This window comes from Chiloscyllium plagiosum, chromosome 18 (assembly GCF_004010195.1).
Source record: "Chiloscyllium plagiosum isolate BGI_BamShark_2017 chromosome 18, ASM401019v2, whole genome shotgun sequence".
NCBI lineage: Eukaryota > Metazoa > Chordata > Chondrichthyes > Orectolobiformes > Hemiscylliidae > Chiloscyllium > Chiloscyllium plagiosum.
Window position 1 is genome coordinate 47457280 of NC_057727.1, and position 25008 is coordinate 47482287.

Below are 25008 nucleotides of genomic sequence, written 5' to 3' on the forward strand. Positions count from 1 at the left end.
TTTCTCAGTTCCAACCCTTGGACTCAGCACTGCCTTCTTGACCTGCAATCTTCTTCCCGACCTCTCCGCCCCCAACCCCTCTCCGGCCTATCACCCTCACCTTAACCTCCTTCTACCTATCGCATTCCCAACACCCCTCCCCCAAGTACCTCCTCCCTAACTTTTATCTTAGCCTGTTTGGCACACCTTCCTCACACCTGAAGAAGGGCTTATGTCCGAAACATCGATTCTCCTGCTCCTTGGATGCTGCCTGACCTGCTGCGCTTTTCCAGCAAGGCATTTTTCAGCTCTGATCTCCAGCATCTGTAGTCCTCACTTTCTCCTAGCATCCAAATTTTGTTCATTTATTTGACTTACATTAGAACTCAAATCAAATTATCTAATTAAGGTGAGTATTAATGCTAGAAATTTACCAGTTAATTAATGTGCCAATGCAAATCCCAAAACATTTCAGACATCATGACTCTGCTTCTCTTATAAAAACTGATAATAATTCTGTCCAGATGCTGAAAGATTGTACAGATCAACAGGACCTGATCCATTAGAACATCTACTTCACACACCTGAGACAGTTCCCTCTAATCGTGTCTTCTCAGATTAAAGCCGCAAGCTCCATCTTATAATGGCTACAACACACAAACTGATACAAACAGTGAACACGCTCCCATTGGTTGGCAGAAGCGCTACATGCTTAAAAGCTTGCCTGCAGTCTCCTGAAGACTCCAGTTCTCAGGTTTCCAAAGCCATAGAAACAAGTTGGGCTTAGAACATTTCCTTCCAATTCCACGTAGGGAGTTTGCTCAATTTCCCAATCAAATTCTTGCTGATCTTCATCTTCTTCAGTGTCAACAGATTGTCCTGCAACAAAATTGCAAGGGTATTTCATCTACTCTGTTCTAAAAGGCTGTACAGAGTTGGAAAACAATATTAGAAGCTCAGCTCAACAGCTACAATTTTCATGAACATTTTGAACGAAGAGCGTATTTCAACTTGTACGATAGGTTAGCAAGTGCTCTGAACACAGAGAACATAGAACATAGAATAATACAGCACAGAACAGGCCCTTCGGCCCACGATGTTGTGCCGAACATTTGTCCTAGCTTAAGCACCCATCCATGTACCTATCCAATTGCCGCTTAAAGGTCACCAAAGATTCTGACTCTACCACTCCCACAGGCAGCGCATTCCATGCCCCCAACACTCTCTGGGTAAAGAACCCACCCCTGACGTTTCCCCTATACCTTCCATCCTTCACCTTAAATTTATGTCCCCTTGTTGCACCCGGGGAAAAAGTTTCTGACTGTCTACTCTATCTATTCCTCTGATCATCTTATAAACCTCTATCAAGTCACCCCTCATCCTTTGCCGTTCCAACGAGAAAAGGCCTAGCACTCTCAACCTATCCTCGTACGACATATTCTCCATTCCAGACAACATCCTGGTAAATCTTCTCTGCACCCTCTCCAAAGCTTCCACATCTTTCCTAAAGTGAGGCGACCAGAACTGCACACAGTACTCCAAATGTGGCCTAAGCAAAGTATATAGTCTCAGCAAGATTGTAAATGGACAATGCAATTATAAATTCAAGCATTCACTCTAGATCCATCTTGAGAATTATTATCGCATTTTGAGCAACAAACAAAATAAACTGATCTTGGAGAGGATTCAGCACAGATTCATCAGGTACCTTAGTTTAAAGTGGCACTTAGGGAGGACAGGTTGTACAAAGTTGGCTTGGATTACCTTAAGTTTAGAAGTCCACAGGGTGATTGCAACAGAGTAGTTAAAATGCTGAAAGCATTTGAGGGGGGATAGAAAGAAATCATTTTCTCGGTGAGCTGAATGCAGAACAAGACCAGTAGCCAAGATTTTCTGATCAGGGTCAGAAACCTTATTTAAGCACCTGATTTCACAACAACAAAAAAAACCACTTATCTTTGGTTAATTTCTCAGGCAGCAGCCTCCAATCATGAACTAGTGGAGACCTGTCCAGGAATGGTCAAACTTATTTCCAAACAGGGGAACATGGTTAAGTGTGGCATACTCCTCAGTCTGAATGCTCTGCAGCCACTTTAACAGCTGCTGAGAAAAAGTAAGTGTTTCAGCCAAATGTGGAATTAGGGTGCCAGGTGGGAGAGAGGTTACGGTGGTTACAGAAGGGCAAAGAGTTGGGTCAGTGGTGAGGTAGAGTTCAGTTTAACAATTAAATGGTAATACTTACCAATGAGTTTGAAAAGGGCTCTAAGCCTCTAACATTTTCTGAGTAACTATTTAATATTAAGGTGAGTTAGAACCCTCAGAAATAAGACTCAAACTCAGGATTACAGGACTTTTACTGAAGGTTCCAGACATCGGATAATTGCTTCAAGGAAACTTCAAATTCCCAGCCTTACTGCATGGGACTTCCATGTGATCCTGACACATTCCAATCCAGGCTACAGAAACAACTCACTTATCATCAGCATTTCTGGGCAATAATCTGACAAGGGGAGCCCGGGTGTGGGGGAGTTAAATCAGGAAGCATCTTTTTTTAAACAAAAGGTCTGTTGTCCCAGTGCCCGTAGCCTTTTGTTATTTAAATAGAAAATAAAATGTGTTTCCTGATTTAATCCCTGATATCTCAGTCACCAATTTTTAAATACAAATCAGTCATCTCAAATCCAATAAAGGACATTAGCTCCTTAAAGGAACAAACACAAACTATGACTCTACTTAGATGCACCACCCCAGTAGATCCCAGAGGACAAAGGCCCAACTAACTTAGCTACAGATGTCACACATTAAATAACACACAAGTCAAGAGAATCAATCAATATTTTGACCTATTGACAACCTTCCAATCTCATCCCTTGGCAATAAAAAACTTTGAGGCTGGTGAAAGGACATTTCAATAATTACCCAGCACTCTCAAACAACCAGCAATATTTGTGCCCTTGGTCACCGAGTTAATCAAACAGCTTTTCGAATGGTGTACTTGAAACAGCAAATGGGGATGGAGACAGGGAAGTGGAGGTCCACTTCTAACAGCAAACACACCTATCTCTTCCAGCAATGGCTTTGCAGATCTTGAACCTTTCGGTGCCAGAAGCACAGTCAGCATATCCAACCCCTCAAAGTATTCTTCAGGCGTCTCTTTCGGAACCTTTATTGTAAAACTTCCTGCAAACAGAAACACACAGAACCTAACATAAGGGGCACAAGTTTTTTGGCATCAAGTAATACATCAAAATTCACCTCTATTATAGTAACCAAAGCATTCGGTTTCCCATCATTGCCTCTGTGTCTTTTACATTGAGTCATTTCTTCTTTCGATCAGGATTTCGAGTGTCCAGCGCTCAAAAACACAATGCAAGCTATCTGCCAGTTTCTAATTACAAAAGCACCGAAAATATTGCCAATGTCTGAAGTAACAAAATGACTTATCGCGTTTCAATATTAATTGAGAAGTGCAAGCAAAGAGAATAAAAAGACGGGTTGTTCAAGGAGAGGGTGTCTCTGGTAAAAAGTTTAGTACACCCGGGAACCTCTCAGAATTGCAAGAAGCACTAACAATCTCGAAATTCAAATCATCTTCAGTTCCAAGGATGAGTATGTCCATGGTGTAATTTCATGATTGTCTTGTAAAACATTAAACATATAAAACACAAGGATCAGGAACTTTCTTTACCAATTTAATGGTGTTTCTAAATTTAGGTTAATATTCGACCATCTTCGCACTTTCCTGTATCTAATTAGATTTGATCTTTGATTCTAAAATCAAAATTTAAAAGAAGAATACAATCATATCTGTTGTGGTCATTACTAAAACAGCAACTCCATTTAAACAATTAAAAAGTTGCTAACTCCTTAAAATACCACTAAATAGTAATATACCATAATACTTTCTTCAAGTCGAGGCAAATCATTAAATTATCCAGTAGAAGTAAGATGTAACTCATATCTGCACCTGTACTTTGATCTAACACATGTTGATACTGCTGATATGGAGTTAAACTCAGCTTTCAATGAGTAAGATGGATTGACAGCAAGAATAAGGAACAGACAGACAATTCAAAACAGGACATCAAGATCACAAAGGACAGAGAAAATGAATGATCATTTAACATACCAAAGATCATACAAAAACATTCATTTATGTCTTAAACATAACAAAATGCTTCAAGATTTCATTAGGAGCATTGAGAGTGTAATATTCAACAACAAGCCACTACTAAATAATCAAAACTTTGACTAAAACGAAGTAGGCCCAAAAGGAGAATCTTCAAGGAAGCCACAGATGTAGAGAGAAGCACAGAACATAGAACATAGAACATAGAACAATACAGCACAGAACAGGCCCTTCGGCCCACGATGTTGTGCCGAACTTCTAACCTAGATTAAGTACCCAGATGTTTAAGAATTCAAAACCTTACAGCCAAAGTGGCTGAAGACATGGCCATCAATCACCATGATTGAAAACAGGGATGCACAAGGTGACAGAATTGGAAACACATGGAGATTGAAGATTTGAGTGGCCAGAAGAGGTTACAGACAGCACAAGAGGAAAGGATATGGGAGATATTTGATACTTATGATGACGACCTGAAAATGGAAACGTTGCCAGTTCAGTCGACAGTGTCCATCCGAAGTACAGAGGTGACAGGATACAGTGTTACCTGAGCACGAGTTTATGGAAAGCAGAGAACAATCAAGGAGAGCAGTGTAACAGTCATGTCTGAAAGGAACAAAAACCTAGACGAGGGCCTCAGTTGCAATGAGCTGAGGCAGGGTCCAAGTCACACAATGTCACAGAGAAAAAGGTAGGCTATTTTGGTGATGGAGTGGATGTGTGAGCAGAAGCTCACCGAGAGGTCAAACACAACACCAAGACAGCGACGAGCCTGACTCAATTCTGTATATTCAGCAGAATCATTCCAAACACATTGCTGTTACAGCAACATGGCTGACCATCATGTCAAATATAGCCAGTGAATGTACACGTCAGTCGACGGATGTATTTCTGGAAAAAGGATATAGTCAGTTTCAAATACAAGACTTTATCTCGTACCTGGTAAATATTCCAGGTTGGACAACAAAACCTGCGAATTCTCATGAAGATCATCACACATTACTTTCATTAGGGTGGAAAGACATTGCATAAAAAGGTGCTTGACTAAAGGTGCTCAGAAAGAAGTGGATCGAAAGAATGCATCAGGCAAGGTGAATAACACTTAGTTGAAAAAGTGGACAGAGGTTGCTTTCTTAGGCCAATTCTGCAACGTCCTTGAGGTTAGTGCATCAGTGATAATTAGCGCCAAATTAGATGGTGCTGTGGAATTGCAACAGCAGCAGAGTTCAGAGTACATTTCATAACACGAGAGACAGGCAGAGGGAGACAGACGCAAAGAAACAGAGACAGAGAGACCGGTATGTGTGTATTGAGGACAGAGACAGAAACCCCAACTCAAATTCATTGTGGAGCAAAGATAATGCATGGTTTTGTCAATCTCATTCGAGGTCCAAAGGCCAACGTTCAGAAGAGGAGATAAAATTGTGGAAGTCAGCACACCTTTGGAGGTGGATGGTTAGATACAGTACTTCAATCGAGTGATTCTTAGTATCTTTACCCAAGTCATTATCAATGAGCTGTGTATTCCTAACATTAGACAGCAGCACGTCACTATTTGCTCATGCACTTTTGACACCAGCTACAGGAAAGTAATCAAGGCTCAGAGACAGTGTGTGCCAGGAAAACTGGCCAACTAACTGTACACAGGGCAGAGTCATTTCTGTCTGAACTGTTGAAGAGAGAACATGATCATGATCAGTACGAAGCAATTAATCTACTGACGACATGAAGGATTTCCGATCCATGGGTGGACATCCACGGTAGGGTCAGCAGCCAACATTTTAGGGATTTGAGCCCTGATGCAGAAACGGCCAGGTGCAGCTCAAACCCAGTGCTAACAGCTACATAGCCCCTTTAAGTTGCGAGGATTTAAAAAAATATATAAACACAGCTTAACTGGCTCAGTTTGTATGAATCTTTTCTGAAATAAACCTAAAAGAAGGTTGGAGCTTTATATGATGTCAAAAAATGGGATATAAAAGGAGGAAATCAAGTGTTTGCCCAGAATAACCCAGAATATCACAAGAAAGTAATATGCAGGATAAATCTGAAAAACTCTCAGATACAACAGTCGATACAATAACTATGTAAAAATATCACTGTTGACATGCCCTCTATCAGTTACATCATGGACACATCCAGTGAGAAAGATAATGCTAAGGCACATAAACACATGCTCTGGGCTGATTATTACAAATACTTTAAAACTAACAGCATTAGTACAACTGTTTATCATCCTATAGTCATATTTTGCAGCTTTACAGCCAGTCAAATACAGTTTTCCAAAAGATTAAAGCTAACACAAAGTGATATATGTAACACTGCTACCTGCATCAGCATTGTACAAAGCTGTCTCTCTGCCATCCTCCACTATCTTTCCTGGAAGAGTCAATCTGTTTTCACAAAGAAAGAGTAGATGCTCAAGGTTATAAAAGCCATACAATTGTGTACAACTCATAAATGCCTTTAACCGTAAAAAAAAACACATTAGAGTGATAAATGAGTTTGCAAATTAGAGCACATCGAAATTTAGCACGAGAATTAAAGCTATGTACTCCAAATCCATTTGCCGTCATACTTGCCTTAAGAAGTACGGCTTCGCATAAAATTTGAAGTCCACTCCATCGATGTGCAGATCAACTTCATTAACCTTCGCATATGGGACTTGGATTATGATAGTAAGGAAATTAGGATCTTGACTCAATTCAAAGGCAGGTGTGATCATAATTAATCCAGATAAAAGCAGAAAACTGCACAAATCCTGCAAGAAAACACATCAGAAATTAAAGTGAAATACTACAGATTTGAGACAACAATGCAGCGGAGAAACTCAGCAGGCTCCAAAGGGAACACAGTTCCAAAGAGGTCATACCGTCTCAAAACCTTAATTGTTTCTCTCTCCAGATACTGCCAGACATGCTGCGTTTCTCCAGCACATTCGGTTCTAACATTGGAAATTAAGTTGAGAGAAGTTTTCACTCGTGTTCTTGATTGGAATATTGCTGAATCTTGCAGTAAATAAAGACAGGATTCACAACAGTAATTATAAAGTAGAGATGTTAAACAGAAACAGGAAATTTCCAAAGTGAAGATGGATCCAAGCTGAAAAGCCAGAGCAAACAGAGGTTTCGGATTTCCAGCATTCACAGTTCTTTTGGAAACAGAGGTTTTCTCACTTCAAATCAACACATGCAATGCCTTCAGGGGATTTCACCTCTATTCTATCCAAAGTTCGAGAGGTTGAGCAAATAGCGCTGGGCATGCAACCATGCAGAATTTGCCAGTAGTACTGTGCAATATGCCTAATAAGATAGTATCAAGTCACAGCTATGTTGCTTCTGGATTCTCTGTTGCCAGCACACAGCCCACTATGGTGTGCTGTGATCAATCTGTGCAAAGTTAAACTTACCTCATTCAGGGCAACACTGAAGGTAATGCAGAGTGATCCTTCGAGGAGTTTGAACCAGGGGGACATTTAACAAGGTTACACACATTTACACACAGGTGGAGAGTAGAATCAGACATGGCTGTGATGCATCCTCCTCCCCAACACTTACCGTCCAGGGTTTCACACAGGAACCAGATTGTCCCTTTCAGAGGAATCACTTTGCAACATCATCATTCCAAAATGTTCCTTTACTGACTGAATAAATACAGCTAACTCTCTCGCTATAAAGCTATTCTAAGGTTATCTGACAAAATGAATGCAAACCACGTGGAATCTAAAAGTATAATTTGTAGTAATTGAAGAAATAAAATAAAGGCATCAATTCTCAGAGCAAAATCAAAGCAAAGACCAAAGCAGGTCTCTGCAATTAAACAGACAAGCCCAACTCAAGATAGTGATATGGGCAATCTCAGTAACAGTTCATTGCTGTGTTGATGGTCAGTTGCACTGGTGCAGGTGCAGTTAGTCATTTTTAATGCTAAGCCATGATCCCATCTGCACTCGGGAGGTAGACAGAAAAAGACCCCATGACATTATAGGAATAAGAACAACAAATTAACTGTGGTGTCACGGGACATGTTTATCCCTCAATAAATCACTAAGACAGATTATCTGGTCAATTAATCTCCCTGGTGGTTATGGGTCAATGGTATCTACAAGTGGTTACCATCTTTTTCCATAATACACAATGGCTTTACTCGAGATTCTTCACTGGCTGAAATGAGCTTTTTGCTGTTTGGGTCTTGGAAGGTTCTTGATAAATTCAGCTTCGATTGTTAATTATAGGATGATACATTTCAGCAGAAGGCCTTGGAGGTACAGAGCAACCCGAGGGTAAACAGCGACAGACTGATAGTGCTGTACACAGAAGCTAGAAGGATGTAATTGTTAGTCAAAAAACTGTTGAGCTTGTGAACATTGACAAAACTGGTAAACCGACAGCTCTGATTTTTATGTTAGCAAGGCAGAGGCATCAGACATGTGCAAAATAGATTTAACTGATGACCAGAACTGATCAAAAGATTAAAATGCCTTAAAGATGAAGAAAAATAGGGACGTAAGGGAAAGAAAGGAAAAAGTGGTCCTGCATAAATTATGTTTACAAAAGAACAGGCACTCATACCAATGGGCCAAATGGTCCCCTTTTGCACTAGAGCAATTGTGTGGCTCTGTGCATTGCAAAAAGAATAAAACTCCAAAAGTTACGGGAGGAGAGGAAACACAAAGATATATTAGAAAAACAATAAATTTCCAGAGTCAGAAAAGATTGGCAAATCCTAAAGCCTGAGGGGACGGAGAATTTTCACATAACTCTCCATAAGCCATTTGTCAAAGGGAGGGCTCATATCTCTTGAAAAGATGAAGGAGTGATTGTATTACTCAGAGTAGTAGGGGCGTGGAATCCACTGCCTGCAACAGTCGTAGACTCACCAACTTTAAGGGCATTTAAATGGTCAATGGATAAACATATGGATGAGAATGGAATAGTGTAGGATAGATGAGATTCAGATTGGTTTTACAGGTTGGCACAACATTGAGGGCCAAAGGGCCTGTACTGAGCTGCAATGTGCAATGTTCTAAAAGAGGCTGAAGGATAGATACAGAGAAAGTGTTTTCAATTGTAGCAAAGATCAGAACAATGAGCCGTAAATATCAAACACACAGTTAAAAATACATTCAATACAGAATTCTGGAGAAACTTCTTTACAGAGTACTGAGAATGCACATCAATTAATCCTTCAAGTCATGAGATGTGAATAGCACAGATTCATTTAAAGAACAGTCAAGGACAGACCGAGAGAAAGAAATGAGGATATACTAATAGAATTTAATGAAGGTTAGTAGACTTATAGAGTAACAGAGTCATACAGCATGGACACAGACCTTTCAGTCCAACTTGTCTATGCTGACCAGGTATTCTAAACTGATCTAGTCGCATTTGCCAGCATTTGGCCCATATGGAGATAATATAGACCAACATTGATCCAATAAGCTGAACGGTTTGTTTCTGTACAAAATGATCAGAGGTTGATTGCACTTTCAATTTTATTCACTTGGACAAGTCAATTCAGATGAATGCCAGAGAAATTTTAAAACTATTTGAGAGAGAGTATGACTGAGTACTTCTATCCATGACAGCAGGCTTGGCTTCTCTCTCAATGAAAAGGAAATCATAATTACAAAACATTTGGAAATAGTAGAGAGAGTTTCAACTACCTTGGTTCATATTGGTACAGGCAGTCACCCTAATAGGTTTGTTTACTGAATGACCCCCTAGTCTATGGCACAAGCGTTATATGTGTACTGTCATTCCCAAAGACAAAATTGTCAATCAAATCTGCTCTGCAAGAGATCTGCCAAGTGTCATTAAGACATTTTGACTGGTGAGCAAATTGTGTCAGCCATAACATAGGATATCTCTAGGGCAAGTGCTTGACTGACAGCTCTCTCCTCAAAGAGAGAAAATGATCTGCTCAGCAACAACTTGTGAATGTTTGACCAATAGAGAAAGCAGCAGGTGAATACTTCATCAGGCAAAGTCCAGCTAAGTTTTCTCTCAGACAGATATTGGTCCAGCTTCAGTATTATTGGAAGACTTTAAAGTGATCAACATCTGATAATTGTGAAACAAGATACACTGCAACACAAGATTGTCTGCTGGGTTAATCTCTCACTAAACAGATATACAGATTAGACCTTAAACCTGCTCTCTGTCAACTAATTCTTCTTTTGTTATTGTGAAAAGGCACAAAGTGTTTCTGTGGCCCTGGTCAGCAAATAGGTTTGACTGTGACAGCACATGTATGCAGGTGCTCAATGTATGCTCAGATTAAGTGCATGTTTATGTAAGTAGACCTCAAATGTGAAGCATGAGAGAAATATCTGTCACAGCTCATTACAGGACTTTGTAGCCTCTCGGCCTATATACATTTGAAGAATAAAGGACAGTTACTGTTGCCTGTGAGAGAAGAGATATTTATCCTTCATTCTACTGGCTTGATGTAGTTTTGAGATGCTAAAAGGTGCAAAGGACAATGGATTAGAATGATTGACAACTACGAAAAATAACATCTCTATCAACGGCAGCAAGTTTCAATCCTCTCACCTCCTAGACATAATGTTAGTGGATTAGATATGCTAAAAATGATTGCTTAACTAAACGTCAACTTACTAAAACAGGACATTTTACACTGTCAGCACGAATATAAACTTATCTCAAGTTACGTTTTGCACCATTAAATGGGTTAAATTTCCAGCTGAACATAGTTCACTCGACATAACAAACAGCAAGACATATTGGTTCCATTTTTGACACTTGTATTGAACTTTCTGGAACATTTTTTGATAGCCCCATTTACACTGAATCACAGAGTTTCACCCCACATTAATGAATGTTTGATCAAGTACAGAACCTCCCTCAGGGAAACATGGTCTGTGGGAAAACAATAGAATTTACACTACAGAGTCCCTCATAAATTCAACTTTCTTGTGAATGTTATTATTCATTTTGAGACTTGGTAGGTGAAAAGATAACTTTAACTGAACATATTATGACCAACTGGGGTAGTGTGCTGGAAATCAAGCCCACCAGTCACAAAATTGAAACATTTCATAAAGCTATGCAAAATTCACCAATTTATCTGTGTTAGATCCAGGTTAATCTGTACTCAACAAGAATTACTATCCGTAACAAATAGATTCTAGCTACATCAGTTATGATAATATCTAACTGTATTTCTTTATAAAACCGCCTACAATCATGCAGCCAGACAAAATAAAAAGGATGCTGTGGGTGGAGAGAAAGACTGGGATGGCATTTTAGTGGTCCCTGTCCACAGAGTTTACTGAGATGATCCTTTTTTGTCAGGACTTGCTGCTCATCAATTTTCCTTCTCCAAGTGGCACTTAAATGCACGTTGCACAGAGCAACTGGCTCAGAATTTTAAAAAGTCTGACTTATTACCTATTACTTACAAGCCGCAACTAATACGGAGAAATAAACTCGCTTTCTTCAGGCTTGTTCTTTCTTGCCTGCAGAAAGGACAGCTCCTCCCATTATGGAGGTCAATGGCTTCAGAACAGATTCACACCCATACGTTCTTCAGCTACCTGGGGGCTAACCTCAGTTATTGGCAGACGGAAGGCCTTTGTCATCAATGAACACCTGACCAAACAGCTACTTGTTGCCAGCTGAATCTCCCTTCTGAGCCAACCCCAGGCTTCAGCTCAAGTTCAACAACTTCTCCCTCTGCTTGAATAAACAGCAGCATAAAAAGCCCTTCAATAAATGTCAGGTAACTTGCTTTTTTATTTAAAAAAAAGTGTTGTCACAGTTCAGTCTACAGTCACAAATACAGAAGACGTAAAAAGATACCGTCTTTACAATTGAATGCTTTTGACATCAAAAGTTGGACGAAAAGAATTCGGTTATTTCAGGACCAGAAGATTGCCATTTCAATTAAAACTCTCAGCTCACATAAGAGAGACGGGACAGGCAGACAAGTACTAATTCTGAATTTCAAAACCTTGTTGTATTTTGTGTTATGTAGTTCCAGGGAGTAAAAATTGTAAGACTTGGACAGTTTTTCTGATGCAATCTCAACAAATAGCGTTTTAGCTCCACTTTTTTTGAAGCCAAGTCAGGTGATCATGGTTCTCTTTTCAGCCCCTATGTCAAATTCATTAATCATCACCAGCTCTGTTTTGAATAGTTTGTTTGCATTACTAAATTGGACAGAACAACATTCTTTTACGGAAAAAGAAAGAGCCTTCAAGTTGAAGTCATGTCAATCCTCGTATTGCAAAGTAAATCGAGTCAATATTCTCTTTTTTGTCTCCACTCACTCAGTGGCAAAGCCTATGAGGCAAGATACCTGGAAAAATCACAAGAAAACCTTGCAACTCAAGAGCAGAAGTAAGATTCATCAATTCATTAGTCAACAGTGAAGACTGTCCAAGATTACAAAGGGATCTTGATCAAGTGGGCCAATAGGCTGAGGAGGGAGTTAAGCTGGAGGGTTCAGAAAAGATTTGCCAGGAATGTTTCAGTTATAAGGAGAGGTTTGGATCGGCTGGGACTGTTTTCACCGGAGCATAGAAGGTTGAGGGGTGACCTTATACAGGTTTATAATATCATGGGGGTCATAGTTACAGTGAATAGCAAGGGCCTTTTCGCTGAGGCAGGGGAGTTCAAAACTAGGGGCATATTTTTAAAGTGAGAGGAGGACAATTTAAAAAGGGACCTGAGGGACAACTTTCTAACAGAAAGTGGTTCATATATGTAATGAACTGCCAGAGGAAATGGTAGATGCAGGCTTAGTTAGGTTTAAAATACGGATACTGAACAACCTCAATTATCCAAACGAGACGAGCAGGGAGTCTTTTATTCAGATAACTGAGAGTTTGAATAACGGATTGTTCAGATAATATTTAGCGTTTTTACAAGACCTTGAGATCTTGTTCAGATAATTGATATTGTTCTGTACATGAATAGGTAAGGTTGAGAGGGAAATGGGCCACACACAGCAAGTGGGACTAGTTTCGTTTGGGAAACTTGGTCGGCAGGGGCAGTTTGACAGAAGGATCAGCTTCTGTGCTGTATTACTCGACGACTATATACAGGGGAATCTCGATTATCCGAATACTAATTATCCAAAAATCGGATTATCCGAAGGAGATCTCGAGGTCCCGATAGAAACATTACATCAAAGACATGCTTCCAACAGTGATCGCGTTGCTTACAGTGAGTAAACAAGCACCGTCTCCAAATGACTGACCTCCCACCCTCTCTCTCTGTCCCCACACTTTCTCTGGGGTTCTACAGCAGGGTGCACCCTAAACCTCCACTCCCCATCCCCAGATAATCTGGCCAACATTGTCCTGTTCAGGGCAAAGGCGGAACCTGTCAAAGAGTTGCAGTAAAAATTTGTGTGTGGGGCTGTGACTGTGTATGCACACGCTATTTGGAAACTTAGCCCACACAGGTAGCTGCAGCAGTCTTTCTGTTAGTGTCCAGTCCAGCTGCCCCGGAGAGGGGGCGAGTGTGTACGGAGTTGGGGGGTGTGCAGGGGCAGTGTTAGAGGTGGGGGGGGGGCGGGCGGGCCTGGGAGCAGGGGGGACAGTGTTAGACTGGTTTGAGGGCGGGGGAGGTGTTAGACGGTGTTGGGGGTTGCAGGGACAGTGTTAGACGGCGGGGGATAGTTTTGAGGGCGGGGGAGGTGTTGCAGGGTTGGGCGGGGCCTCACATGCTGTGTGCTTCTGCAGTCTCCTGATCGGGGAGCAGGCTTCAAAAACTCCGAACCCCAGAGGAAAGGCATTTAATCTATCAACCAAATAATCGATCATCCGAACGAAATATTGCCTGCCCATCACATTCAGATAATCGAGGTTCCCCTGTAATTAATTGGGTCAAAAGACATCAATCTCTGCCATATTCTGAGGGCTCAATGTCTGCTGACACAGTCACTTTGAAAAGTTCAGATTTCAACTAATATTGATTAGAACATCTCAAATAGAGGATCTGTGGTAGAATCAACAGGGAATCCTTGGACAGTAACAAGGCAAACCCCTTGAGACAAAGGCTGAACTCAAAGCAACTGTTCATGTCAAGTCACATTTGTTATTCGTCAGTGATGTTCCTCATTCAACTGGACACAAGCTAGGCATCAGCACAATGTGAAGAACAACAAGAGGTCTTGCAATGTTCCGGAGAATACTCATTGCCAACCAATTAAAAACTTAAACGCTTCAGAAAATCAACATGGTAGAGACTCCAAGGTCAGAGGCTGATTACACTGCGGAGAATAGCTCATGTCCCAACTCCAGAGCCTCTCCACAAGACACAAGCCAATGTATGTGCAGAACATTCTCTACTCACAATAACAAAACACAAAGAAGGGGGAGATGATAGCCTTGAGGTATCATGGACTGTTAATCAGGAGACCCAGAAAATATTCTGGGGACCCCGGTTCAAATCTCAACATGGCAGATGATGGAAGTTGAATTTCAGGTTTTTAAAAATCTGAAATAGAGATTATAACTATGATCATGAATCCATTGTTGGAAAAATCTATCCAGTTAATTAATGTCCTTTAGGGAAGAAACTGCCTTCCAAACCTGGCCTGGCCTACAAAGGACTCCAGACCCACAGCAATGTGGTTGACTCTTACATACCCTCTGGACAATTTGGAATGGGTGATAAATGTTGCCTAGCTAGCAACGCTCTTATCCCTTTTCAAAGAAAGTCTGCTTGCCTGGTACCTCATCCCTAGCTAAACAGTATGCTGCTAGTAGATTAGATTCCCCTCAAGTGTGGAAACAGGCCCTTTGGCCCAACCAGTCCATACCGACCCTCTGAAGAGTAACCCACCCAGACCCGTTTTCCTCTGACTAATGCACCAACACTCTGTGCAATTTAACATGGCCAATTCACCTGACCTGCACATCTTTGGACTGTGGGAGGAAACTGGAGCACCCAGAAGGAAACCCACGCAGACACTGGGAGAATGTGCAAACTCCACACACGCAGTCGCCCAAGGCTGGCATCGAACCTGGGTCCCTGGCGTTGTGAGGCAGCAGTGCCAACCACTGAGCCATGGTGCCACCCCTAGTAGTAGAGGCTTTGGGAGGCAATTCCAGGTGGATTAAGCAGTAGGTGGGGAAAAAATTAGCTATAATCCCTGAAACACAAAACCTCACGTTTTCAAAGAGGGGAGATTATAGAAGCAGGGAGGTGAAAGGTCATGGAGGGATTTCAACTCCAAGTTGTGAATGTATAAATCAAAACCACTGTTTGAACAGCAGCTAATGTGTGTCAATGATCATGTAGGGAGTGGATGGAAGGCAATAAATGCATACCAGGACACAAGAGTTTTGCGTAGACTCATGTTTTTGGGGTGGGAGTGGAGCCTGGAGTGCGACACAACTCTGAATCAAAGAAGCTACAGAGACTGCCAATTGCGGCAGTGGCCTGAAAACATCTGCTTTTGTCTTCCTGATGTTTAACCAAATTAAAGTTCAGCCCATTCAGGACTGCTGTCAAACTATCAGACTGACAATACAGAGAGAAAATGCAGTGCTAAAGGTGGGCAGGAGGTCAAGCTGCGGGGGTTATCAGCACCCGTGTAGTATCTGGTGCCGTTAATAAAACTCATGCACTCAATCTTGTGAAGTCAACAAGGCGAAGTACTTGTGTCTAAAGCTTGCCATGATAGTCAGTGAACAAAAACTCCACAATAAATCGATTGTAGGTTAATCATCTGACCCCACCACACAACAGGTCCGACTCAAGTTAATGACTTCTCCGGTAGATAAAGCTGGGATAAAACCACTCAAGTCAGCAGTATTTCCAAGAGCAATACCTTTTTCTTCCAACAACACAGAAACACCTCTTCACTTTGATTATGAAAGGCACAGCATAATTTAAACCCATTACTGCTCAATCCTTTGCAACACCTCAACACTCGATAACAGGACTCACTGCTTCCCACTGACAGGATCATCACACAGATGTCACGTACAATTTATCTCAAGCAGAGCAGCTCCTCTCGGTGGCTGCTCTCAAAGCATCTCATCCAAACTAACAGCAGTCAGATACCATCACACTTCCCCTGAGAATCCACCAAGTTTCCATCTGAAATGGAGAGGAAAAACCTGCCAGAGGGCAGCAATTAAACAGTCTGGCAGAGGAGTGATTGGACACACAATTAATTACACTTGCCGTTATTTATTGCTGGCCACAAACGTCTAATGATCCTAACCGCCTTAGCCAGGCTGCAGAGCCACACTGAGCTAGTTAAAAGGCTGGAAACACTTCAGTTTTATTGGGTGGTTGCCAAAAAGCCTCATTTTAACAAAGGAAGCCATGAAGATACCAGTCAGCTCTGAAAGTGCAGTGATTGATCACAGAAATAAATCCCAGTGACATCCAATTTTTCTTTCCTGAATTTGAAAACCAAGTTTAGTGACGTCTCCACCTGAAAAAATGAAAGATTGCCTTTTGTAAAAACCAAGTGAACCCAATGTGGAAAATGGACAAGGAATAACTAGCTGACCCACTGCAATACAATCATCATTATCCCCACACACATCAGACAATTCGCACTGATGCTGCACTGTCAACACATTTAAAAAAATCTAATGCCAAAACCCATAACGAGAAAGGTGGGTGGGGGAAAAAAGAAATTTACTTACACGCAAACTTTCTTAGTCAACTTGCAATGTGGGGTGGGGGGATGGGGCAGGAGAAAAATCCTCGGCTATTTCAGGGGAAACCCCCAAGCAATTGCCCTCCACTTTCCAAAAAAGCAATTGCCATAGGCTCCAGGAAACCAATGACCATGGAGGCACATCATCCAGTTGACCGTATATACAGCCAATATCAAGGACAGCCAGAAGCTCAGCATCTCTCTCAACAGACCCACTCACAGTACCTACCTGCAACTTGCTCCAAACGTCAATTAAAAAAAGAATGTTCAGTAACATCTGTCCTAGATTGGCATTTCTGCAATACATATTCTCAGATTTCCTTAACCTTTCCAACTTTTATAGTCTAGCCACATGGATGCTACTCAATCTCATCACTACCTCCAAGATGTCAATGAAGTCTCTCCTACATCTAAAATTGCTCTAAAGACACAATAAGACTGTTAAGCACGTTAACGAAGAGATTCTTATGAGACATTTGAGGACAATTTCACACTTTTAAAAACTACAATATAAATCCTGGTTTTGATGCAATCTGCTGATTTAGAGGTGGACATCAATCCAACAGCTAGTCTCAAGAGCTTTACCAGATGGCTCATGCACTGTACATGCAGAACTGGACTCTTATTTAACCAGTAGCCTATATTAGATTACCAATCTCAATACGCTGATTTTTTTTTAATATTGTAGCCTTGAGATTATGATTGTGAGCCTTTAAATGTCCAAACAACTCTCCTTTCTGCTCACAGTGAGGGATGAAAGGAGAAGTTAGGGGTTGGAGGGTTTAGGAAGATCAGGCAAGTTGAAAGAGTTGGAACGTTATGAAAGGTTACGCAACAAGTTAGAGGATACATGGATCAATTAATACTTCCAACCTTGTCATTCTATTTACTGTAGCTGGTTTTGTCAAATTATGAGAGGAAGTGTAATCCCAAAGTGATGGAACACATGAAAAGCATAACAGCACTTCTAGGGACTTTCAGAAAAGCTTTGGATACCTAACCGAGACTTGTAAATAGTATTGAAAAGATTCACATGAGGTTTACCTCTCGATATTTAGTTCCAATATGCCCTCAGACGCTTGAAAATCTATAATTCAATCCTGCCAAAAGATGATAAATACCTACTCAATGGCAATTTTCATCGTGGTTAATCATTCAAACAGGGAAATGGAGAATGGACAGAAAAATTAAGAAGTGATACTGATTAGCCCAGAGCCAATAGCAGTGGAATGGGATGGAGGTGTGGATTTATATTCCAAGAAGTCGCACTAAGGTTTAACTCAAGCTCTTCCCTGTTCAGGTGTTTATAGTGAACCTGTTCTATCGATTATTCTATGACTGAAGTCAAGCTCATCGAGTCTCATTTCAGGTTGGATGTACTGCGCATTTTGGCACCAAACCCTATCTTCAATCCACTGGAAAAAGTAGCCAACCCAAACCAAGGAATTAAAACAAAACAAAGAACTCCGGATGCTGGAAATCCAAAGCAAACGCAGAAATTGCTGGGGACAAACTCAGCAGGTCTGGCAACACCTGTGGAGAAAAACCAAAGTTAACAATTTGTGTCCAGTGACTCTGCTTCAGAACATGCATTGACGACACAGAGTCGTCTTCTCAAGAGGGGGTGAAATGGAGTAATTGCTAAAACCTCTGCAACATCTGAGAATTAACTTCAGTTTGCCCCAATTAATGCCTGAACCTACACCTTCTTTAATTACTTGTGTACACTGAGAGTTGAAGATTTCACTATTGCCACCACAGTAACACACTGTCTTCTCTTCCATTTATCTCAAGAGGGTTAGAATATAAAAGCAGCGATGTGCTTCCGAGACTTTATAAAGCTCTAATTAGGCCCTATTTAGAATACTGTGACCAATTTTGGACCCGCACCTCAGGAAGGAGCGTGCCCAGCAGAGATTCACACAGATGATCCCTGGAATGGTAGGCTTAACATACAATGAACGGCTGAGGATCCTCTAATTGTATTCATTAGAGTTTAGAAGGCTCAGGGAAGATCTAACAGAAACTTAGAAGATCATGCATAGCTTAGAAAAGGGTGGACGCTGGGAAATTGTTTCTGTTAGGCGGGGAGACTAGGACCCACGGGCATAGCCGTAGAATTAGAGGGGGTCAGTTTAGAAGGAAGGGAAATGAGGAGACATTTCTTGAGCCAGAGAGTGGTGGGCCTGTGGAATTCATTACCACGGAGCACAGTGGAGGCCGGTACGTTAAATGTCTTCAAGGCAGAGATTGACAAATTCTTGATCTCGCAAGGAATTAAGGGCTACAGGAAGAGAGCGGGTAAGTGGAGTTGAAATGCCCATCAGCCATGATTGAATGGCAGAGTAGACTTGATGGGCTGAATGGCCTTACTTCCACTCCTATGACTTACGGTCTTATGGTCTTCCGTCGAACCAAAGTATTTGCTACAATTGACAAATCTGGGTTTTAAGAACTCCTTTAAAAAGATCTCAACATCTTTTGGCTATGAACGGAAGTTACATGTTTTGCAATGTGTGCACTCCCTAGTTTGCTACCTCAATCCAAGGAACCATTTCTACAAAGGAGCCACCGACATTTAGAAGTAGAAACATAACATTGCAAGTAAGTGTGAAAATTAGCATGTCCAAATAAAAAAATTAATCTGTTTGCAAAAAATACATATACTGGAAATGTTGACTACTTACCTCGGAAAGTGGCTACCTCAAGGCTACAACACCAGATCATGTTTATTCAGAGCAAAGATTAGCAGAAGCAAAAGGCAACTTACAGAAGGCACGTTAAGTTCCTCAGCTTACATGACCTTTGCTACTTATGTACTGACTAGTGTTTCTGGGAGAGCAAAATATGACAGCTGAACATAAGAAACCAATCAAAATCCATCAAAAAAATGACAACTCTGTTGGTTACACAAGAGCACAGTCAGTCAATCACAATGGTCAGTTACCAGTGCAAAATACCATCCTGCAAGAGTACAAAGTATTCATTAAATACGAAGCCCAAACAAAATTAATCATAAACCTTATGGAAGCAAAGCAGCACCATATGGAAATTATTACAGCCTCAAATGGAGGAGTCAATAACTGATATAATAAGACATTGAATCATTAACTCAACTGCCAAAAGCTTGACGAAAAGTTAAGCATACAGTGCAGGTCATTCAACTTCTGAAGAGCTGGCAGAGACACCTAATTGGTCCTAATTCCCTCCGGTTATTCTACATCCCTCTATTCCCTCCCTAGTTACCCTTTTGTCCTTAATGTATTTGTAAAAACCCTTCAGATTCTCCTAAACCCTATATGCCAAAGCTATCTCATGTCCACTTTTTGTCCTTGTGACTTCCCTCTTAAGTATACTCCTACTGCCTTTATACTCCAAGGATTCACTTGATCTATCCTGTCTATACCTGACATATGCTTCCTTCTTTTTCTAAACCAAATCTTCAATTTCTCTCATTATCCAACATTCCCCATACCTACCAGCCTTTCCTTTCACCCCAACAGGAATATACTGTCTTTGGACTCGCGTTATCTCATTTCTGAAGGCTTCCCTTTTTCCAGCTGTCCCTTCACTTGTGAACATCTGCCCCCAATCAGCTTTTGAAAGTTCTTGCCTAATACCATTAAAATTTCCCTTCCTCCAATTTAGAACTTCAACTTTTAGATCTGGTCTGTCCTTTTCCATCACTATTTTAAATCTAATAGAATTATGGTCGCTGACCCCAAAGTGCTCTCCTACTGACACCTCAGTCACCTGCCCTGCCTTATTTCCCAAGAGTAGGTCATGTTTTGCACTTTCTCCAGTAGATACATCCACATATTGAATCAGAAAATTTTCTTGCATACACTTAAATTCTTCTCCATCTCAACCCTTAACACTATGGCTGTACCAATTTATGTTTGGAAAGTTAAAATCCCCTATCATAACCACCCTATTATTCTTACAGATAACTAAGACCTTACAAAGTTTGTGAGAAGATTTGTAGCTCGGGTGCTCGTTGTTGTGGTTCTGTTCGCCGAGCTGGGAATTTGTGTTGCAGACGTTTCGTCCCCTGCCCAGGTGACATCCTCAGTGCTTGGGAGCCTCCTGTGAAGCACTTCTGTGATCTTTCCTCCGGCATTTGTAGTAGTTTGAATCTGCCGCTTCCGGTTGTCAGTTCCAGCAACTGGACCCAATATATTGACCACAGCAACTGACAGCTGGAACTGACAACCGGAAGTGGCAGATACAAACCACTACAAATGCCGGAGGAAAGATCACAGAAGTGCTTCACAGGAGGCTCCCAAGCACTAAGGATGCCACCTAGACAGGGGACGAAACGTCTGCAACACAAATTCCCAGTTCGGCGAACAGAACCACAACAAATAAGACCTTACAAATTTGTTTCTAAATTTCCCTCTGACTATTATGGGGTCTATAATACAATCCCAATTAGGTGATCATCCCTTTTTTATTTCTCAGTTCAACCCAAATAACTCCCTTGGATGTATTCCTGGGGATATCCTCCCTCAGTACAGTTGTAATGCTATCCCTTATCAAAAACACCTCTCCCCCTCCTCTCTTGCCTTTCTTTCTATCATTCCTGTAGCATTTATATCCTGGCACATTAAGCTGCCAGTCCTGTCCATCCCTCAGCCACATTTCTGTCATTGCTATGATATCCCAGCCCCATGTTCCTAACCATGCCCTGAGTTCATCTGCCTTCCCTATTCCCTCTTACATTCAAATAAATGCAGTTTAATTTATCAGTCCTACCTTGTTCTCTGCTTTGTCCCTGCCTGCCCAGATTGTTTGACTCACTTCTGTTCTCAACTGTACCAGTCTCGGACTGATCTCTTTCCTCACTATCTCCCTGGGTCCCACCTCCACCTTACTTGTTTAAATCCTCCTGAGCAGCTCTCGCACATCTCCCTGCCAGTATATTAGTCCCTGTCCAATTCAGGCGCAATCCGTCTTTCTTGTACAGGTCACTTCTACCCAAGAAGAGATTCCAATGATCCAAAAATCGGAATACTCCACCCATACACCAGCTCCTCAGCCATGCATTCATCTGCTCTATCCTCCTATTCCTATTCACTAGCTCACAGCACCGGAAGTAATCCAGATATTACTGCTCTCGGGGATCTCCTTTTTAACTTCCTGCCTAGCTCTATATATTCCACCTTCAGAACCTCATCCTTTTGCCTTCTTATGTCATTGGTTACAATGTGTACAATGACCTCCTGATGGTCCCTCTCCCCCTTGAGAACAGTCTTCACCCTCTCTGAGACATCCTTGATCCTGGCATCAGGAAGGCAACACACCATTCTGATTTTTCGCTGCTGGCCACAGAAACGTCTGTCTCTGCCTCAGAACTAGAGAATCCCCCAACACAATTAATTGCTTGTAACCTGATGTACCCTTCATTGCATTCGAGCCAGTCTCAATACCAGAAACTTGGCTGTACATGCTACTTTCCCCTGAGAATCCATCACCCCCTACATTTTCCAAATCAGCACACTTATTTGAAATGGGGATAGCCACAGAACACCCATGCACTACCCGCCTACCTCTCTTACCTTTCCTGGAGTTAACCCATCTACGTGAGTGTATCTGCAACTTTCCTCCATTCCTACAACTGCTATCCATCACATCACCTTGCTCTTGTAAAATCCTCATTGCATCTAACGGTCTCTCCAATCAATCCATTCGATCTGATAGGATTCACAACCAATGGCAGTTATTGCAGATATAATCCTCAATAACATACAAACTCTCCATCAACTCCCACATCCGACAAGAGGATCATATCACTCTACTACAGGCCATTTTTGCTTCTTTCAATCTACAGACCTAGAAAATAACACTGTCTTTTTCCTCTAAAAAACACTGCTCCAGGCTAACTTAACACTTATGGTTTATATTCTTAAGTTTAATCAAGAGACGTATCTCAATAAAACATATAATCAAGAAAGAACCCACTCTACTCACTACTACAGACTTACTGTAAGGCCACACTTGAAAATATACGCTTATCTTGTTCCTGTGCTGTGAACTCTCCCAAACAGGTTCCTCCAAGATTAGTTGTGAATTTCACTGGGTGAATTTCCCAGTCCCAGCAATATCCTGATAAATCTTTTCTGAGCCCTCTCCAATTTAATAATATCCTTCCTATACCATGGCGATCAGAACTGCATAGTATACTCCAAAAGAGGCCTCACCAACATCCTGTGCAACCTCGAAGAGATGTCCCAACTCCTATACTCAATGGTCTGAGCACTGAAGGCATGCGTGCTAATGCCTTCTTAACCACCCTATCTACCTGTGACATAACTATGTACTTGAACCCTGGGGGGGTCTTTGTTCGACAGCACTATCCAGGGTGTTGCAATTAACTGTGAGCCTATCTATCTGTTCTTTCTATTTAAAGTTGTGTCATGGTGTTATAAATCAGTCCAGATTCTGCACAACTCCAGATTCTGAACTCTCCTCAAATGACTAATCTCTCTCGAGCTTTCAAAGCCTGATGTGATTGATAATCATCTTCAGTTCTTTCTTTGGCTCAAAGAAAATAACTTCCCCTTTCTGTGTTTAAACAATGATTCATGACCCAGTTGTACTATAGACATTGCAACAGCCAGCAGGAGACAGAGGAACAGATAAAAGGAAAAAATGTGAAAATAACAGGGTTGTTGTGGTGGGCGAATTTAACTTCCTTTGTATTGACTGGGATGCCCTTACAACCAGGGAGTTGGATTGGGGTGGTGTTGGGGGGTGTCAATTCTACACAAGAGGGTTTCTTGCAGCAAAATGAACCATGTATGTTCATGTAAAAGTCGAAATTTTTAGACAATTTTTTAAAAGGTTAAATTTATGGGGTGCACACAAAGGGAAGGTGTCATCTGACTCTGACCTGATGTGTCTTAAACTCGTGGGCCAAATTCTTGCGTTTCCCTCCGTTCTGTCTTGTCTACTGGTGTTTTAGTTTTTCAAACTAATAATTTATGTTTTTATTTCTAATAAAAAAAAGTTATCAAGCATTTGACTCTCATACAGTCTCACCAAACATTGTAGCCACGAGAAATCATCAACAGCGGCAGAGTAATGATAGTGAAGTAATGCACATGGGCCTAATCCTGTACAGAAAATAATGATGCGATAAACTTTGTATCACACTAATCACAGATCTCATTCAATAATGAACTTAAGAAATCCGTAGCCTAATGTTGGTGCAAATTGTACATCAAAACAAATAATGGCACAAAAAAATTTATTTTGTTATCATAATATTTATGTACAGGATAATAGCTTGACTCACAAATGTTGATCTGTTATATGTGAAGAACTAGGGTCGACTTTATCATGAGATATATGGAAAATTCCAGACATTTTGGCCAAAAATAAGGGGTCAACTTTTACATAAGATCGACTTTTACTCGAGTATATCTGGTAAGTAGTCCAACCAGGGAAAGGGCCATACCTAATCTGGTTTTGGGAAATGAGACTGGCAGGTGATCGAAGTTTTAGTGGGGAAGAATTTTGGGAACAGTGAATATAATTCTACAGTTTTTTTTTAAGTTACTTATAGATAAGGTTAAGATTAGTCCTTGAGAGAAAGTATGGAACTGGGGGAAAGCTAACTATGACAATATTAGTCAGCAACTAGTGAAAGTAGATTTGGGGCAGATGTTTGAGGGTAAATCTAGATTGTCTATGTGGGAATCTTTTAAAGGGCAGTTGATGAAAATTCAGGACTATCGTGTTCCTTGAAAATAAATGATAAGAATGGCAAGATTCAGGAACCTTGGAAGACAAGAGAAACAGAGCTTCGTCAACAAGAGAAACAGAAGGCATCCATAAGCTTCAGAACCGTGAAGACAGAGCCCTTGAAGAATATAGACAATAGACAATAGGTGCAGGAGTAAGCCATTCTGCCTTTCGAGCCTGCACCACCATTCAATATGATCATGGCTGATCATCCTTAATCAGTATCCTGTTCCTACCTTATCTCCATAACCCTTGATTCCAGTATCCTTGAGAGCTCTATCCAACTCTTTCTTAAATGAATCCAGAGACTGGGCCTCCACTGCCCTCTGGGGCAGAGCATTCCACACAGCCACCACTCTCTGGATGAAGAAATTTCTCCTCATCTCTGTCCTAAATGATCTACCCCTTATTTTTAAGCTGTGTCCTCTGATTCGGCACTCACCCATCAGCGGAAACATGTTTCCTGCCTCCAGAGTGTCCAATCCTTTAATAATCCTATA

At 41.2% G+C, this 25008-nt stretch overlaps 1 protein-coding gene across 2 annotated transcripts in view; it reads right to left on the reverse strand.

Moving 5' to 3' along the window:
* The window catches only part of shq1 (SHQ1, H/ACA ribonucleoprotein assembly factor), a 136266-nt gene that overhangs the window by 97329 nt on the left and 13929 nt on the right, over positions 1-25008 (reverse strand). Inside the window, exons 1-5 of one of the 2 annotated variants that reach the window (XM_043708354.1) lie at positions 18468-18473; positions 6691-6869; positions 6437-6501; positions 3037-3159; positions 704-858 (exon numbers count right to left, since the gene is read on the reverse strand). In XM_043708354.1, coding sequence (XP_043564289.1) covers positions 704-858; positions 3037-3159; positions 6437-6501; positions 6691-6833 — 486 coding nt within the window. In that variant the 5' untranslated portion in view covers positions 6834-6869; positions 18468-18473. Of the gene's footprint in view, positions 1-703; positions 859-3036; positions 3160-6436; positions 6502-6690; positions 6870-18467; positions 18474-25008 lie in introns of those variants that run through there. The other variant, XM_043708353.1, reaches the window with a different exon arrangement.